The sequence below is a fragment of the Lissotriton helveticus genome, chromosome 4_1 (assembly GCF_964261635.1).
Source record: "Lissotriton helveticus chromosome 4_1, aLisHel1.1, whole genome shotgun sequence".
NCBI classification, from domain to species: Eukaryota; Metazoa; Chordata; class Amphibia; order Caudata; family Salamandridae; genus Lissotriton; species Lissotriton helveticus.
This window is the reverse complement of record NC_136063.1, coordinates 148,669,508-148,683,438: the sequence shown is the minus strand read 5'-3', so window position 1 is coordinate 148,683,438 and position 13,931 is coordinate 148,669,508. Positions and strand designations below refer to the sequence as shown.

Sequence of the window (13,931 nt, the reverse complement as noted above, 5' to 3'; positions counted from 1 at the left end):
CACTTTTGCTGGTCTAAATAAAGCAATATTACTCACCCTAGGATTGCCTGTAGAAACCACATGAATCTGATGTCTGAACAGTTGAGATCTCTGAAAGGATCCGCTGGCTGAAGTATTATTACTCATTTGGTCTGAGCTGGTCTAGCTCTGACAATTACCAAGTACAGTTTCCTAATTCACTTTGGGGCATATTTAAGTAATTTTCGTTTTGCGATTCTCAAATTGCGATTTTTAAGGAATCGCAATTAGAGAATCGCAAAACGAAATGTAGGTAGGATTAGCAATTTTTTTTGCGAATCCCAGTTATTCCTTATTTGCGAATCGCAAATTGAGATTTGAAAATAAGGAATACCTTCTCATTCATTCCTATGGGCTAGAAGGCCCATAGGAATTAATAGGAAGACATTCTCAATTTGCGATTCTCAATTAGAGAATAGCAAATTGAGAATGCAATTTCAGGGTTGTAAGGGTGTCAATAGGACACCCTTTTGCACCCCTGAAATTAACATGTGTGCACATGTGGCCAACATACATGTGACCCACATGGCACTTTGAAAAATGCCAAAAAGTGCATTTTTCAAAGAAATCGCAAAATACCACCAACCTGAAGTTGGTGGTATTTTGCGATTTCTTAAGCCAAAATTCACACAACGTGGGTGCTTTCTACATTGCATTTAAGGAATCGCAATTTGCGATTCCTTAAATGCAATAGCAAAATAAGGAATCACAAATTTTGCGATTCCTTATTTTGCATGTGGGTTTTTGTGTGCTACATAGCACACTGCCCTAATTGCGATCGCAAATGCTGAAATTCTGCGAATTTCGGCATTTGGAAGCGCAAATAGGCTTCCTACATATGACCCTTTATTTGTTAAAAGTGATTTAAATGACAAGGTGTGAAGGTGCATCTCTTCAACCATGCCATTCTGTATTGTTGACTTATTCTGTACTACACATGCATGCATTAGAAAATAAGGCATCTTCGAGATAAGCGCCTCAATGACCTGGGAACCTCCTGTCTGTCTTTAGGTAATCAGTTAAAACAGGTGCTTTGAGCACTAGCCTTTTCAACGCGAAAACCCCAGTTTTGGGTTGTATTTAGTGAGGTGGAAGAATTGTGTGAGCATTGCAGGGTGCACTAACTGCAAACATGTGTTGAGTTCACACAAACTCATCATCAACCTGTGGGTTGTCGCAAAATATTTGATGATAGTTTCTTAACTTTAAAATGCTAGCAAATGTTCTCCTATTAACAGAATGTAAGTAATGTATGGAATACTCATACAATTCGTGGAAGTGCAGGCCAATGAGGGACAGATATGATCCCCTCGACAAACAAAAAGGTTTATAATAGAAACTGCACTATAGTATTACATTTTCTCATGCAGAAATGTACACCGGTTACATTCCCATATAATAAAATGGTTATTATTGTGAGTGCCTTTGGCCAGATTTACAAGAACACTCAAGGAATGCTTTGTGAGTCCATGTAAACTTAGAGATCTGCTCCAAGCAGCGGAGCAGTCCCACTAGGGCATTTAAAGGTCTTTCCAGGTAAACTTTTGTAAATCTGGCCCATGTTTGGAGTTGTGTGAGACAGATTAGGATGCCTCGCTGAAACATTCTCTGTTATATGCACATATGATTTACTCCAATCATGTCCCCTTCAAGACTTACCCTTTGATTTCTCCACTGCCACGGGGGCGTTGGCAGCTTTCGTCTTCTCTCCTTTCGGAATGCCAGATTTCCCCTTATTTTTGGTGCCTTCTTTCTGAGGTGATCCATTCTTCCCATTGACTTGCGGATTATCAGCTAAAAGGGAAGAAAGACTCAGAGTTCAGCATGTACAGGCATTGAAGATTCAGTATGTGATGTGACCCAACATACCTGATCCACATAAAATAAATGCAACTGTGGGTGATCGCAAGCATAAGTGAGATATTTAAAAAGTTGGGGGCCTAACTTTGAAATTATCTTATTACACTCCTCAGCTGAAAGCAGATTTCTTGAAGTCTCATGGGAACCATGAGTAGACTCATTCCTTCAGGAGGCTCACTGACGCCTTATAAGGACATTACTCATCCCACCCCACTTCTACGGAAAACAGGTCACTGGTTACAATGCTTCAAAAATAAATTACATAATTTTGCATCTGGATGGTGGTAATGACGAACACAAAAGCCTACCGGACAGTGCGCTGGCACCACTCAGGTGTATTCTGCATGCCGCAGCATGTCTCATCCAGGGCCTGAGGAAATATGATCACATCACCCCCTCCTGATGGAACTCTATTGGCCCCACATCAAAAACCAGCTGCATCATTTCCAAAGCTATTAGACCAGCATCTCCACTAATTTTGCAGTCAAGCTCAACATCCTTGGAGGTTCTCGGCACAAATGCAGCCAGGACACCATCGGACTGCTGACTAAGAAGTTTTAAAAAGAAAACAACAAGACAGCAGAACGTCTCAATCTATGCACCCAGGATCTGGAATAATAGACCCATTCCATTAGGATGGCCTAAGTGCTGGTCCAATTAAGAAAAAAGTAGAAAACTCACCTCTTTTAAAGAACACTACATCACAATGCATTAACTCTCCACAACCCAGTTTTCAATATCCTTATTCGCTGGCTTTAAGCTTGCCTTTGACCATGTACAGTACTCTTCTGCCTTTTGGCTAGGTTCGCACTGTAGAAATACTATATACATACATACATACATAGAGACAATGCAACCATCACACAAATTGTGTACATTTTTTTGTCCAGTTTTTATGCTAGTTCAGATGGCATACGCTTTTTATGGACAACAATGTTGGTGAAAGGCGCACTCGGGTAATATGGTAATACAGTTTTGTTCGATATGTGTGTTGTGTTAGAATTATGCCTGCCAAACAAATGTAAACAAACTAATGATAGTGGCCTAGCCCCGTGTTGGCGACTAGGACTCTAACATGCATGGTACGTGAGATCGGTTGTATTGTGTTTTACTTTGGAAGTCACATAACCTATCGAGGCATTATTGTTCTAAATATCCCTATCTGACTCCTGATAATTTTGACAGCTTGTGGCAGTATCTGGTTACAGAAATTCAGTAAGTGTTTTTGTTTGTGTGCACATTCGCTTCTCACACCTTGGTGAAGGTAGCACGATTCATTGGAGTTATTACGAATGTTCGTGTTTTCACCAATATATTTGACCTACCCCTCGTATGCATCTCTTGAATATGTTTCCTTTTTCTTTCCCACAGAAACCCCCTAACGAAGGGACGCAGTGTCCCGAAATGCATTGGGTTACAAAATCATTGTTTTGAAACATTTGTGTACTTGTAAACTGATTTACTTTGTTTGTTTTCATGCAACTAATCAGATGCTATGAGTAGAGAATATTAATAAATATGTGGTTTATCGCTGTTGTTAAAATTTTCCATTAAACTTTTGTTGATTGTACACACTGTAATAGCGTTGGTGCGTGTTAGAGTCCTAGTCGCCAACACGGGGCTAGGCCACTACCATTAATATGCTTTTTATGGACCAGCTTTGCCAATCAGTCTTAGAGAGAGCAATTAGGCCTGACCAAGATAGTAACATGTCATGAATTGTCTGCATCTCCAGTCTATATAAATCACTAACTTAGGCAACAGGTGATACATAATTTAACAATATCATCAGTACAACATGACCAACACCATAACATGTTATTCCATGCCTATTTGAAGTCAGCTAATTCAGTAAAAGGACTTTGCATTCTGGTCTTGTAGATGCATGGGATGGTGGTCAGGGAGAGGTCAGTAGATCAGAGGTTACTCTTGGGTGCGTGGAAGGAGAGGCGGTTGTTTACGTATGCTGGTCTGATGTTGTGGAGGGCCTTGTATGCGTGCGTGAGGAGCTTGAAAGTTATTCTTCTTTAAATGGGGAGCCAGTGGAGATCGCGAAGGTGTTGGGTGGTTGTGAAGGGGGATGTCTAGGATCACTCTGGCGGCAAAGTTCTGGATGCTCTGGAACTTGCGAAGGAGTTTTTTGTTGATTCCGACGTAGAGAGCATTGCTGCAGTACAGTCTGCTACTGATGAGGGCGTGCATGATCGTTTTTCTGGATTTGAAAGGGATCTATTAAAAAAATGTTGGGAGTATCCAGAGGATGTTGAAGCAGGTCGAGGATACGGCATTGATCTGGGGGTTCATCGTAAGTGATGAGTCTAGTATGATGCTGAGGTTTCGTGCATGGTATGTTGGGGTGGGGAGTGTTTCCGTGGTTGGGGGGCCTTCAGGTGTCATCCCATGCAGAGGGGGTGGAGCCAAGGATGAGGACTTCTGTTAGTTCAGTTTCAGGCAGCTCTTCTTCCCCAGGTGGCGACGGCTTTCATCCCTTTTTGGAAGTTGGGCCTGGTAATATTGGGTTCCTTGGTGAGGGAGAGGATGAGCTGGGTGTCATCGGCATAGGAGACGATGTTGAGCCTGTAGTTTCTGATGATGGTTGTAAGGGGGGTCATGTAGATGTTGAAGAGGGTGGGGCTGAGCGAGGATCCCTGTAGTACTCCACATCTGGTCTCTGTTGGTTCTAAGAGGTAGGGTGGTAGACTAATCGCTAAGTTCTGCCTGTGAGAAATGAGCGTATCCAGTCGAGGGTTCTTGCGGATGCCGGCGTCGTAGAGTATGGTGGCTAGTGGGCGGTGGGTCATGGTGTCGAAGGCAGCTGAGAGGTCCAGGAGGAGACCATTCAACCCTGGCCGAGGAGAGAGCGGATGTCGTCGGTGGAGGCGAGTAGGGTGGTCTCTGTGCTATGGATGCTTTGGAATCCAGAGTGGGAGATATCCAGGACGTTGTTGGCTTCGATGAAGTTTGCTAACTGGGTATTGATGGCCTTTTCGATGACCGTGGCTGCAAATGGAAGCAGGGAGATGGGTCTGAAGTTCTTGGGGTCTCATCGGGTTTGCAGAGGATTTCTTCAGGACGGGTTGATTTGGGCATGTTTCCAGTTGTCGGGGAAAGTGGGGGCCTCCAGGAAATAGTTGACTGTCCAGCGTAGTTCAGGTGCAGTGGCATGGCAGCTTCGTGGAAGATGTGGGAAGGACGGGGGTCTGAGGGTGCTCGAGAGAGGATGCTCTTCATGTTCTTTAAGGTGTCTTCTGTCGTGAGCGGGGCCAAATGAGCAGAGTCCTTTTGGTGGCGTTGCTGGGGGTCTAGGGCTGCAGCGATGCATAGGTCTTGGTTGTCGAAGATGTTGTAGAGCATCTTAATCTGGAGGTAAAAAAGGCGCTGAGGCTGTTGCAGAGGTCTTGGGAGGGTGGGACATCTGTTGTTTCGCTGCCGGGTTTAACAAATTCCTTGAAGGGTGAGAACAGTTCTGTGGAGTTGTAGGCCTTGGTGAGGATTCTGTCTTGAACAACGTTCTTCTTTGTGGATTTGATGAGTTGGTGGGGTGCTGTGGTGGAGGTTCTGCAGGCGGTGAGTATTTCTGAGGTATTGCTGTTCCTCAATTACTTTTCGAGTCGTCGGCAGGAGCGCTTGGATTCTTGGAGTGAAGGGGTAAAACCAGCTTTCTTTCTTGCTCTGTCGTCCTGTGGCTTTCTTTAGGGGGGGCGAGTGTGTCGGCCGAGTTTGTGATAAAACAGTGGGGGTTGATTGCCACGGTGTTAGCGTCTTGCATCGGTGGAGGCGGAGTGCTGGTGAGGGTGGGGGTGAGCTGTTCTTCGGTGACTTTGTTCCAGCTTTTGCAGGGGAGGGGTGCGCATGCTTGTGTACGTTGGGTTTTCTGAAGGAGAAGTGGATACATTTGTGGTCAGTTCAAAGAACTTTCATGCTGTGGCCTCCTGTGAAGATGAGGTCTAGTGTGTCCCCCGATGTGTGCGTGGAGGCAGCGACAAATTGCTTCGGTCCTAGGTTGGCAAGGTTCTCGAGGAGGGCGGTGGCATTGGGGTCGTGGTGGTTGTCCAGGTGGAAGTTTAGGTCTCCAAGCAGGATGTAGTCTGTGGAGGCGTGGGGTGCGCTGAGGTCGGCGATGGTGTCAGTGAAAAGAGAGCCGGAGCCGGGTGGCCTGTAGATGAGAGTTCCGGAGAGAGTTGTTTTGTGGTTGGTCTGGATCTGGAAGTGGAGACCCTCCATGTGGGTCGTGCTGTCATCCGGGCCGGTGGTTGTCATGCGGAGGGAGCTTTTGTGGACGATGGCGATGCCTCCTCCTGGGCGGGTGGAGAGATCTTTTTGCAGGATCTTGTGTCCGTCAGGAATGGTGGTGGTGATGTCATGCACTGAGTTGATATTGCTCCAGGTTTCTGTGAGGAAGGAGACGTTGGGTGGTGTGGGTGTTGAGCTGGTCCTAGATTTCTATGATGTGCTTGTGTAGGGAGCGCACGTTGAGGAGGATGCAGTTGACTGGCTTCTGGCCGGTGATGTCTGATAGGGTGGGGGCTGCTGCTGGGGTCTGGTTGTGGGTGCAGTGGCAGTGTCGACAGGAGATCGGGCCTTGGGTGTTGCTCGGCATCGAAATCTGGCAGTTGTTGCTGCGTCCAGTATTGAGAGCGTGGAGGGTGCTGGATGTTTCGTGGAGGCAGGTCGGAGGACTAGGGTCCCTGTGCTGGTCATGGTTAGGTCGTGGACTGGAACAGACAGGCTTGCCTTTGGCACAGGAGGAGGAAGGTCAGCTGGGAGGCGGAGCAGGAAGGTGGCGCTGGAGGGGGGGCGGGGAGTGCGAAAGTAGAGCGAAGAGCAAAAGAAAAGAGGAAAAAAGAGCAGAGAGACAAAAGGGAGCAGAGAGAGCAACCGAGAGAAAAGAGGACAGTGAAAAAAGCCAAGAGAGGCGGAACAGCAGAAGAGCAGACTGCTCTCCCACTGGACCACCAGGGATGAGGCACAGGCAGGAGCCTGAGGGTGGAGGAGGGTCTCGAACTGTCAGTAAAACAGAGAGCTCAGGGCTCACAGGGCAGCACTTACTGGTGGAGCTGTGCAGGGGAGAGCAGGCACACTGACCAGGTCATGAGTGCTAGGTTCATATCTTGGTACTATACTTGGGTTACAATATATGTCAGCCTGGAACTGAGGCTGATACTGCTAATCTGAAGACAGAAAATACAACTAATGTTGTGTAAGTCGAAGCTGGCCCGACCTCTATTTCCCTACATTATTGGCTAGGAAGGAAATGTTCTTGCGCTGGAGTTGCATGGTCTCTACCTTTCTGGCTATTCCAGAAGTTAACTGTAGAGGTGATGTTTCAGGGCTCTAAAACTGGAGAACCTTGCTTTGGGAAGCTGCAAAAGCTGATTAGCACTGTAAAAAATCCAAACAGTCCAGCAACTCCATGAGAATAAATTCTGCATTTCAATCAACCAGCTGGAGTGAGATCATGAACAGGATTGCCATGTCAAAAATACTTTGGAGCGAGAGGAAGGATTATTCACTTACTAGCCACAGAACTGACACTACTATAAAGATATGCTACACAACATGACAGGTAGAACCCAGGCCATGTTCTTACAGCCAGACCATGCCCCAATCTCCAGTACCATAAGCATTAACAAAGGGGTTACCCTGAGGTTTGAGCAGTCCATAGAGGCCATCATTATGAGCTCCTTAAACTAAACAATGCCACAGTGTGTCAGCAGACAATAGATGGGATGCCTACAATGATACAATGAGAGGAGAAATCATGGACTTCCTCTCCCATACAAAGAGAAAACCAGTGAAAGACTGTAAACTAAATAGCAAAGAAAAAAGAACCGGTGAAGAAAATCCAATGCATTTTAAAAAATTGCATAACCGGTCGAATAAGTTAAATATCATACAACAGACATTGATATTCTAACCAAGAATCTTAAAACCAATTTAAAAACATCAAACGTTAATTGTGGGAGTCAAAATAAAGACTCTGAATTTTAGAAATCTTTCAGAAATGTCATAAGAATCTGTACTCCTGTGAAACATCACCCTTGGAAAAAAATTTCAACTCCTACTAGGAATCAAACACACAGCAACTGACTTCAAATCCTGAATTCTCTAACTTTATGGCCCCCATGATACATAATAACAGGGGATTCCTTTCTAACTTGAAATCCCTTCCAAGGGAAAGGAACTGCCTCTGACAGCCTCTGGATGAAAATCTACACATGCTTTCACAAAACAACCTACCAAAATTTCGTTCACTATTCTACTTCTCTACCACTCAACATCTTCCAACGATCAATCACTAACACCATTCTCATTGTAATTCCAAAAGGACCTCCAACAACCGAAAACTACAAATCTTTATCCTTTGGAGGGAGGATACATTGAGGCTGTTGCTAGAGTGGTGTTGGTTTGTGCCCTTCCCTGCTCCAAACCTCTGGCACAGCTGCAGCTCATCAGTGTGTGGTCTGCACCTGGCGCATAAGAGGCTGTCGCAGCAGGGACAGACGCAGACCCAAGACCTTCATGAGTGGTTCATAATGCAATATAATGTTAGCTGTCCACACAGTAGACACTGCAGCCAGGGTCTGTCTTGACACAGCACAGCTTCCTCCCAACATCTGCCAGAGCAACCATACCTAAGAGCATGAGGGAAGGAGGTTACCCCCACAACATTAACAAAAGTGATGCAGTGAGCATTGCTATGCAGGTAGGAATGATTGATTCCTGGCTGTGCCACACCCTCTGTATAATGCTTCTCACCTCCATCTTTTTCAGTCCCCTCTAAGCAGACTCCAATGGAAGGTGCAGATAATGTCCAGGAGAAAGTTCAAATCTAGGTGAAAGGATATGAGATCCCTTGCTTCTGCACCAGCTCCCATCTCATAAGTGCCCGTGTTTTGTATTCTGTCTCTATTCCGTTCAAGGAAAGCCTCAACTAGAGTTGGGTCTCCCCGATCCCCCACTTATCTTACCTTTTGTGACTAACTATGATGAGCTTGGTAGATGGCCCATTATGGGTACAAAGAGTAAAAAGCTCATCCAGAATTATGAGATGGAGTTGGAGAGTTTGTACACCCTGGGCTGGCCAGTGCAGAGCAAAGGTTTCAATGGGAAATGAAATAAGGCATTATGGTGAATAGAGGAGGCAAAGGCCTCTTTGCCATCCACCTTCTCAACCTGTGGTTATTTTTTAGGATAATCGATGATCTTGTCAAGTTGACGTCTACTCCTTGGCCCAGTCTCTATCCAAAGTTACAGTTAAGAACATGCAGGGACATCCCTTTACTCTTCATCAGCTGGGAGAAATTGTATGAGAGGAAGGCCACATGTCTAGGAGGCTGGATTCAAGCTTGCAAGCATCAGCATAGGATACTCAATTGTGAAAGGGTCTGTGTCTCACACTCTGTGGCTTAAATCAATGCCTCACTGCAGAATGGGTTACTAATATGAAGGAAGAAGGCACTAAGAAAACAGTGATGTGGCTGAGAAGCTAGACTTATGTTCAGAGGCTTCTGAGCACACTTGGAGAAAGTGTTGCCTGTCCTAGCTACCGAACTGTGCTGTCTGCGTCTCATGCACTAACTCATAGAACATCTTAGTTAAGTTTACGCGCCTAGAAAATGCTATATTTTAAAAGCAAGAGCACATCTTTGCTCTACGCCAACAAGCTCAATCATGAAATGGCCCTAGTAAGATATGCTCGGTGAAGGATTTGTAGGAGCAGTTTAATCTTCGAGTTCATGGGCAGCTGATGTTTGTGTGCATGACTGTGTTATCTTAGGGCTGGGTTCTCCGAAATTGGTCCTGGAGTGCTGGATCCATGCCAGATTTTTAAGATGACTACATTTATCTAAATGGGTATATGCTAAAAATCTGGTGTGGATTTGGCCCTCCAGGACTGTTAGATCTGGGGGTCTCTAGTTGGCAATGGTATTCACCTTTGTCCAAATAGGGACCCTTACTTCTAAGTCAGGATAAGGGGATTGCACTCCTTAATAAGCACTCCTTAATAACCCCTGCTCACCCCCTTGGTAGCTTGGCACGAGCAGACAGGCTTATCTCAGAGGCAGTGTGTTAAGAAATTGTGAATATACACAGTAATACAGTGATAACACTACAGATGGACACAACACAGGTTTTATAAAAATAAGTATTCTTTATATAGACAAACATAAGACCACAAATGACAAAAATCCAGAATACTACACTTAAGATTACTTAAAAGATGATTAAAGTCTCTTAGATCAAGTTGCTGTTAAATGCGACAAAGTTCTCAACAAAGTACCTGGATGCATAACGCAAAGTGAACAAAAGGCTCGCAAAAGGAGAGATGCGTCAGTTCCGTGATCCGGGGGAACGGTTGCGTCCTGCCTCAATGCTTGCGCAGAGTAGGGGACTCGTCGTGAGGCTTACCGGCGGAGGTGATGCGTAGATTCTCGACTTGCGGGCCCGTTGCGGTGTGCAAGATGGCGCCTTGATGCGATGCGACGATCCGGTTGCGATGTGAGAAGATGGCGCCCTTGATGCGGCGATGTGATGACACCCTGGCTGCCTTGCGACAACTCTGTACTTTGGAGCCGCGACAGGCCCTGCAACACGCTTCTCCGGTGATGCAATGGCGACTCTCTCGATGGCGTCACGCTTCTCCGGTGATGCGACAGCAGACAGCTTCGATGAACACACGCTTACAGGGAGATGCGGTGAAGGCTCGCTTCTCCGGCGATGTGACGATTTTAGCTGCGGCGGCGACACGCTTCTTCTTGATGCCTCGCACTTCCAGCTCCCAGCGGCACGCAAGTGACTGGAGTCAGAATTCCCAGCAAGGAAATTCAGGAGGGAGCTGGAGGGGATGTCTTTGGTCTCTGAGACTTCAGCAGGAGGCAAGCACAGTTCAAGCCCTTGGAGAATGTTCTGTATATGAAAGTCCTTACAAAATTCCTTCTCCTTTCACTTGGCAAGGAAGCAACCACTGCAGGCCAATCCAGAAAACAGCACACTGGCAGCGGGGCAGTCCAAACTCCTGCAGCTTCCTTGATTCTTCTCCTTGGCAGAAAGGTTTCTTGTTCCAGAAGTGATCTAATTTCTTGGGAGCAGGGTCCCAATATTATACCCCAAAATCCTTTGTTCTCTGAAGGCAGAGAGGCCTCTGCCTAGTCCAAATTAGTTCCTGAGCACTGTGTTTACATGACTCTCTTCTTCCTTTCACTGTGCAGGGCAGAGACATCAGACGCTCCACAGGAGGTGGAGTCAGCACTGGGGAGGAAAGATACAGCTCTGGAGCACTCTGTTGACATGATTCCTCCTCTCCTTTCACAGTGCAGGGCAGAGACATCAGACAAGCCACAGGGGGTGGAGCCAGCATTGTAGAGGGAAGTCCCAGCCCTATTCAGGTCCGAGGTGCAACACCCCCCTCCCATCTAGATGCAGATCTCTCTATTCCACGACCGGGCTGCCCCAGCCTGTCTCCTGGAATTCCCCAGTCCTGTTACACACAAACCCAGACAAGGAATACACAACTCAGCCGAGGCGGGCTCAAATGGTTAGGCAAGCAAATACCTACTTTCTAAAAGTGGTATTTGCAAACACAGAATATTAAAATAAACTTTACTAAAAGATGCACTTTATTATTCTGAGTTCAGGCATACTAAATTCGAATTTCTACCATGTTCCCCGAGTCAGTTAGGATAATAAGAATGTAATAATCTAACTGCCCATTCTGGCCTATGAGAACAGGTAGCCTTCAATAGTGAAAAACGAAAATGGCTGTAATTCACTATTAGACCATGCTACACACATCAGAGCATGTCCTACCTTATACTTACAATGCACCCTGTCCTTGGGCCTACCATGGAGGTGTCTAACATGAAGCAAAGGAAAGGTTTAGGGACTGGCGAGTGGGTGCACTTGGCCAAGTCGACATGGTAGTCACAGACTACACACAGGCCTTGCAATGGCAGGCCTGAGACACACTTTACAAGCTGTTTCTGTGAGTGGCACAACCAGTGCTGCAAGCCCACCAGCTGCATCTGATTTACAAGCCCCGGGCACACATGGTGCACTGTACTAGGGGCTGATAGATAAATCAAATAAGCCAATCATGGAATAACCAATTAGTACATTAATTTAACATAGGGAGCACTTGCACTGTGGCACTGATTAGCAGTGGCACAGTGCCCAAAGCATAAATCCAGCAAAAACATATCAAAACAGAGGAGGCAATCCGTCGAAGATGGAAGGGAGACTCACGCCAATGATGCCAGGTCTAACAAGGACCAACTTTCGAGAACTCTGTCTTAGGGTAATAAGAGATGTTCAGTGGCATTAAGACAAGCAAGTTGTCAGAGGGAGGAGCTTGGCGGGCATCCGAGATGGCCGCTTGAGCACAGCGCTCTCCGGACCCTCGCCGCTCCCGGCATTTTATCCTGGCTGAATCCTGATTTCTTGCAAGAATTCGTGTAGGGGACGTTTGGCTGATTACCCTGGCACTTTTCAGAAATCGATTTGGATCTCGTATTCCTGAGATATGGTGCTCTGAACTTTTGGGCTCCGCCCTTGAGGTGCGCCCGGGACGGGGTGCGGTTCTGTAGCCGTCCTGCAATTGAACAACAACGGCAGGAGATCTGGCCTTGTGGGTCCCCCCTTCCTAAGTTTCGGTTTCGAATTCCGTTCCGACTTGGGCCACGGAGGTGGATGTCGTGTTGCGACTGAGACTTGGAGGCAGATCGGCTGTTGGGCTTTCATGTGACCTATTTGCTGGCTTGGCGACCTCTACCCGAGTTGTGCCCCCTTTTTCATGTACTTTTGATCCTGTACTTTGAGTGTCGGGCCCGTCGAACCTGGTGGCTTGTCCTGTGACGCATCTTCAAAATGGCGGGCAGAGGGGACAGAGAGACGCGCAAGACGAAAACACCTCTGCGCGGAGCTCCAGTTCAATCAAATGTCATGGACCGTTATACCCATTCTAAGGGGTCCCCCGGAGCTGCCCTGCCTGGTTCTAGTATAGCGTCCGAACGAGTTTTGGAAGAGTCGGCGGAGCCCTCCCTACAGGATATCATGGGCGCCATCTCGGGTGTGAGGGAATCCATCGGCCTACAGTACGAGGCCTTGGCCCACAAACTTGACACCGTGGCTATTGAGGTGAATCTGATTCGTGCTGATCTCGGCAAGACGAATGAGAGGGTACAATCACTGGATATTAAATCTTCTAGCCTTACGAATGACGTCTCGGAGCTCCAAACAGAGATTGGCAATCTCCGTCGGGGGAACGACTTCATGACCCGTCGCCTGGAGGACTTTGAAAATAGGGCGCGTCGCTGCAATGTTCGCCTGGTTGGTGTACCGGAGAACCCTGAACCCCACTCGGTGGATCTCCTGGTTGAGGATCTGGTCTTGAACCATCTGGCCCCTTCTGGTCTCACAAAATTTTTCACGGTGGAACGCGCACATCGTGTTCCAGGGGGCAAAGTCAAGCCGGGAGCCCCGCCGAGACCCATTGTAGCGAAGCTTTTTCATTATAGAGACCGGGACGCTATCCTGCAGGCCTCGCGGGTGAAGGGCCCGGTGGCCTTTGAGAATGCTACGGTGAACTTTTACCCGGACTTTTCCCAACAGGTTCAGAGACAACGTATGGAGTTTCGTGGTGCCAAGAAACGTCTTCGGGATCGGGGCCTACGTTACGCCATGCTCTTTCCCACCAGACTCCGGGTCGAATACAATGAGCGTACCCTTTTCTTTGATCGGCCTGATGCTGTTAATGACTGGCTGGACTCATTGCCTGACCGTCCTCCTGAGACGGACTCCGCCGCTCACCCTGGTGGTGCCGAAGGTGGTGTGGAGATCTAACTGTTCGGCTCTTATGTCTTATTTTGAATACATTCTCAGGAGTGTTGGCCGGCGTCCCTCTACATTGTGATCATTCTGTCTTTTGTTTGTTATTTTTGTTCTTGCTGAGGTCGGGGGGAGGATGGAACGGAGACCTTTCCTCCTCCGGGGTCTTTGTGTAGAATAGGGGTTCTTGGGCGACAGGCACACTGCAGGTTGGGGTGGCTCTTTAG

General features: G+C 47.1%; 1 protein-coding gene across 1 annotated transcript in view; it reads right to left on the bottom strand.

Annotated features, from left to right (window-relative positions):
- The window catches only part of IQANK1 (IQ motif and ankyrin repeat containing 1), a 478,492-nt gene that overhangs the window by 280,232 nt on the left and 184,329 nt on the right, over positions 1–13,931 (bottom strand). The window contains 1 exon segment of the mRNA XM_078686619.1: positions 1,678–1,812. Within this exon segment, the coding sequence (XP_078542745.1) occupies positions 1,678–1,812 (135 nt within the window).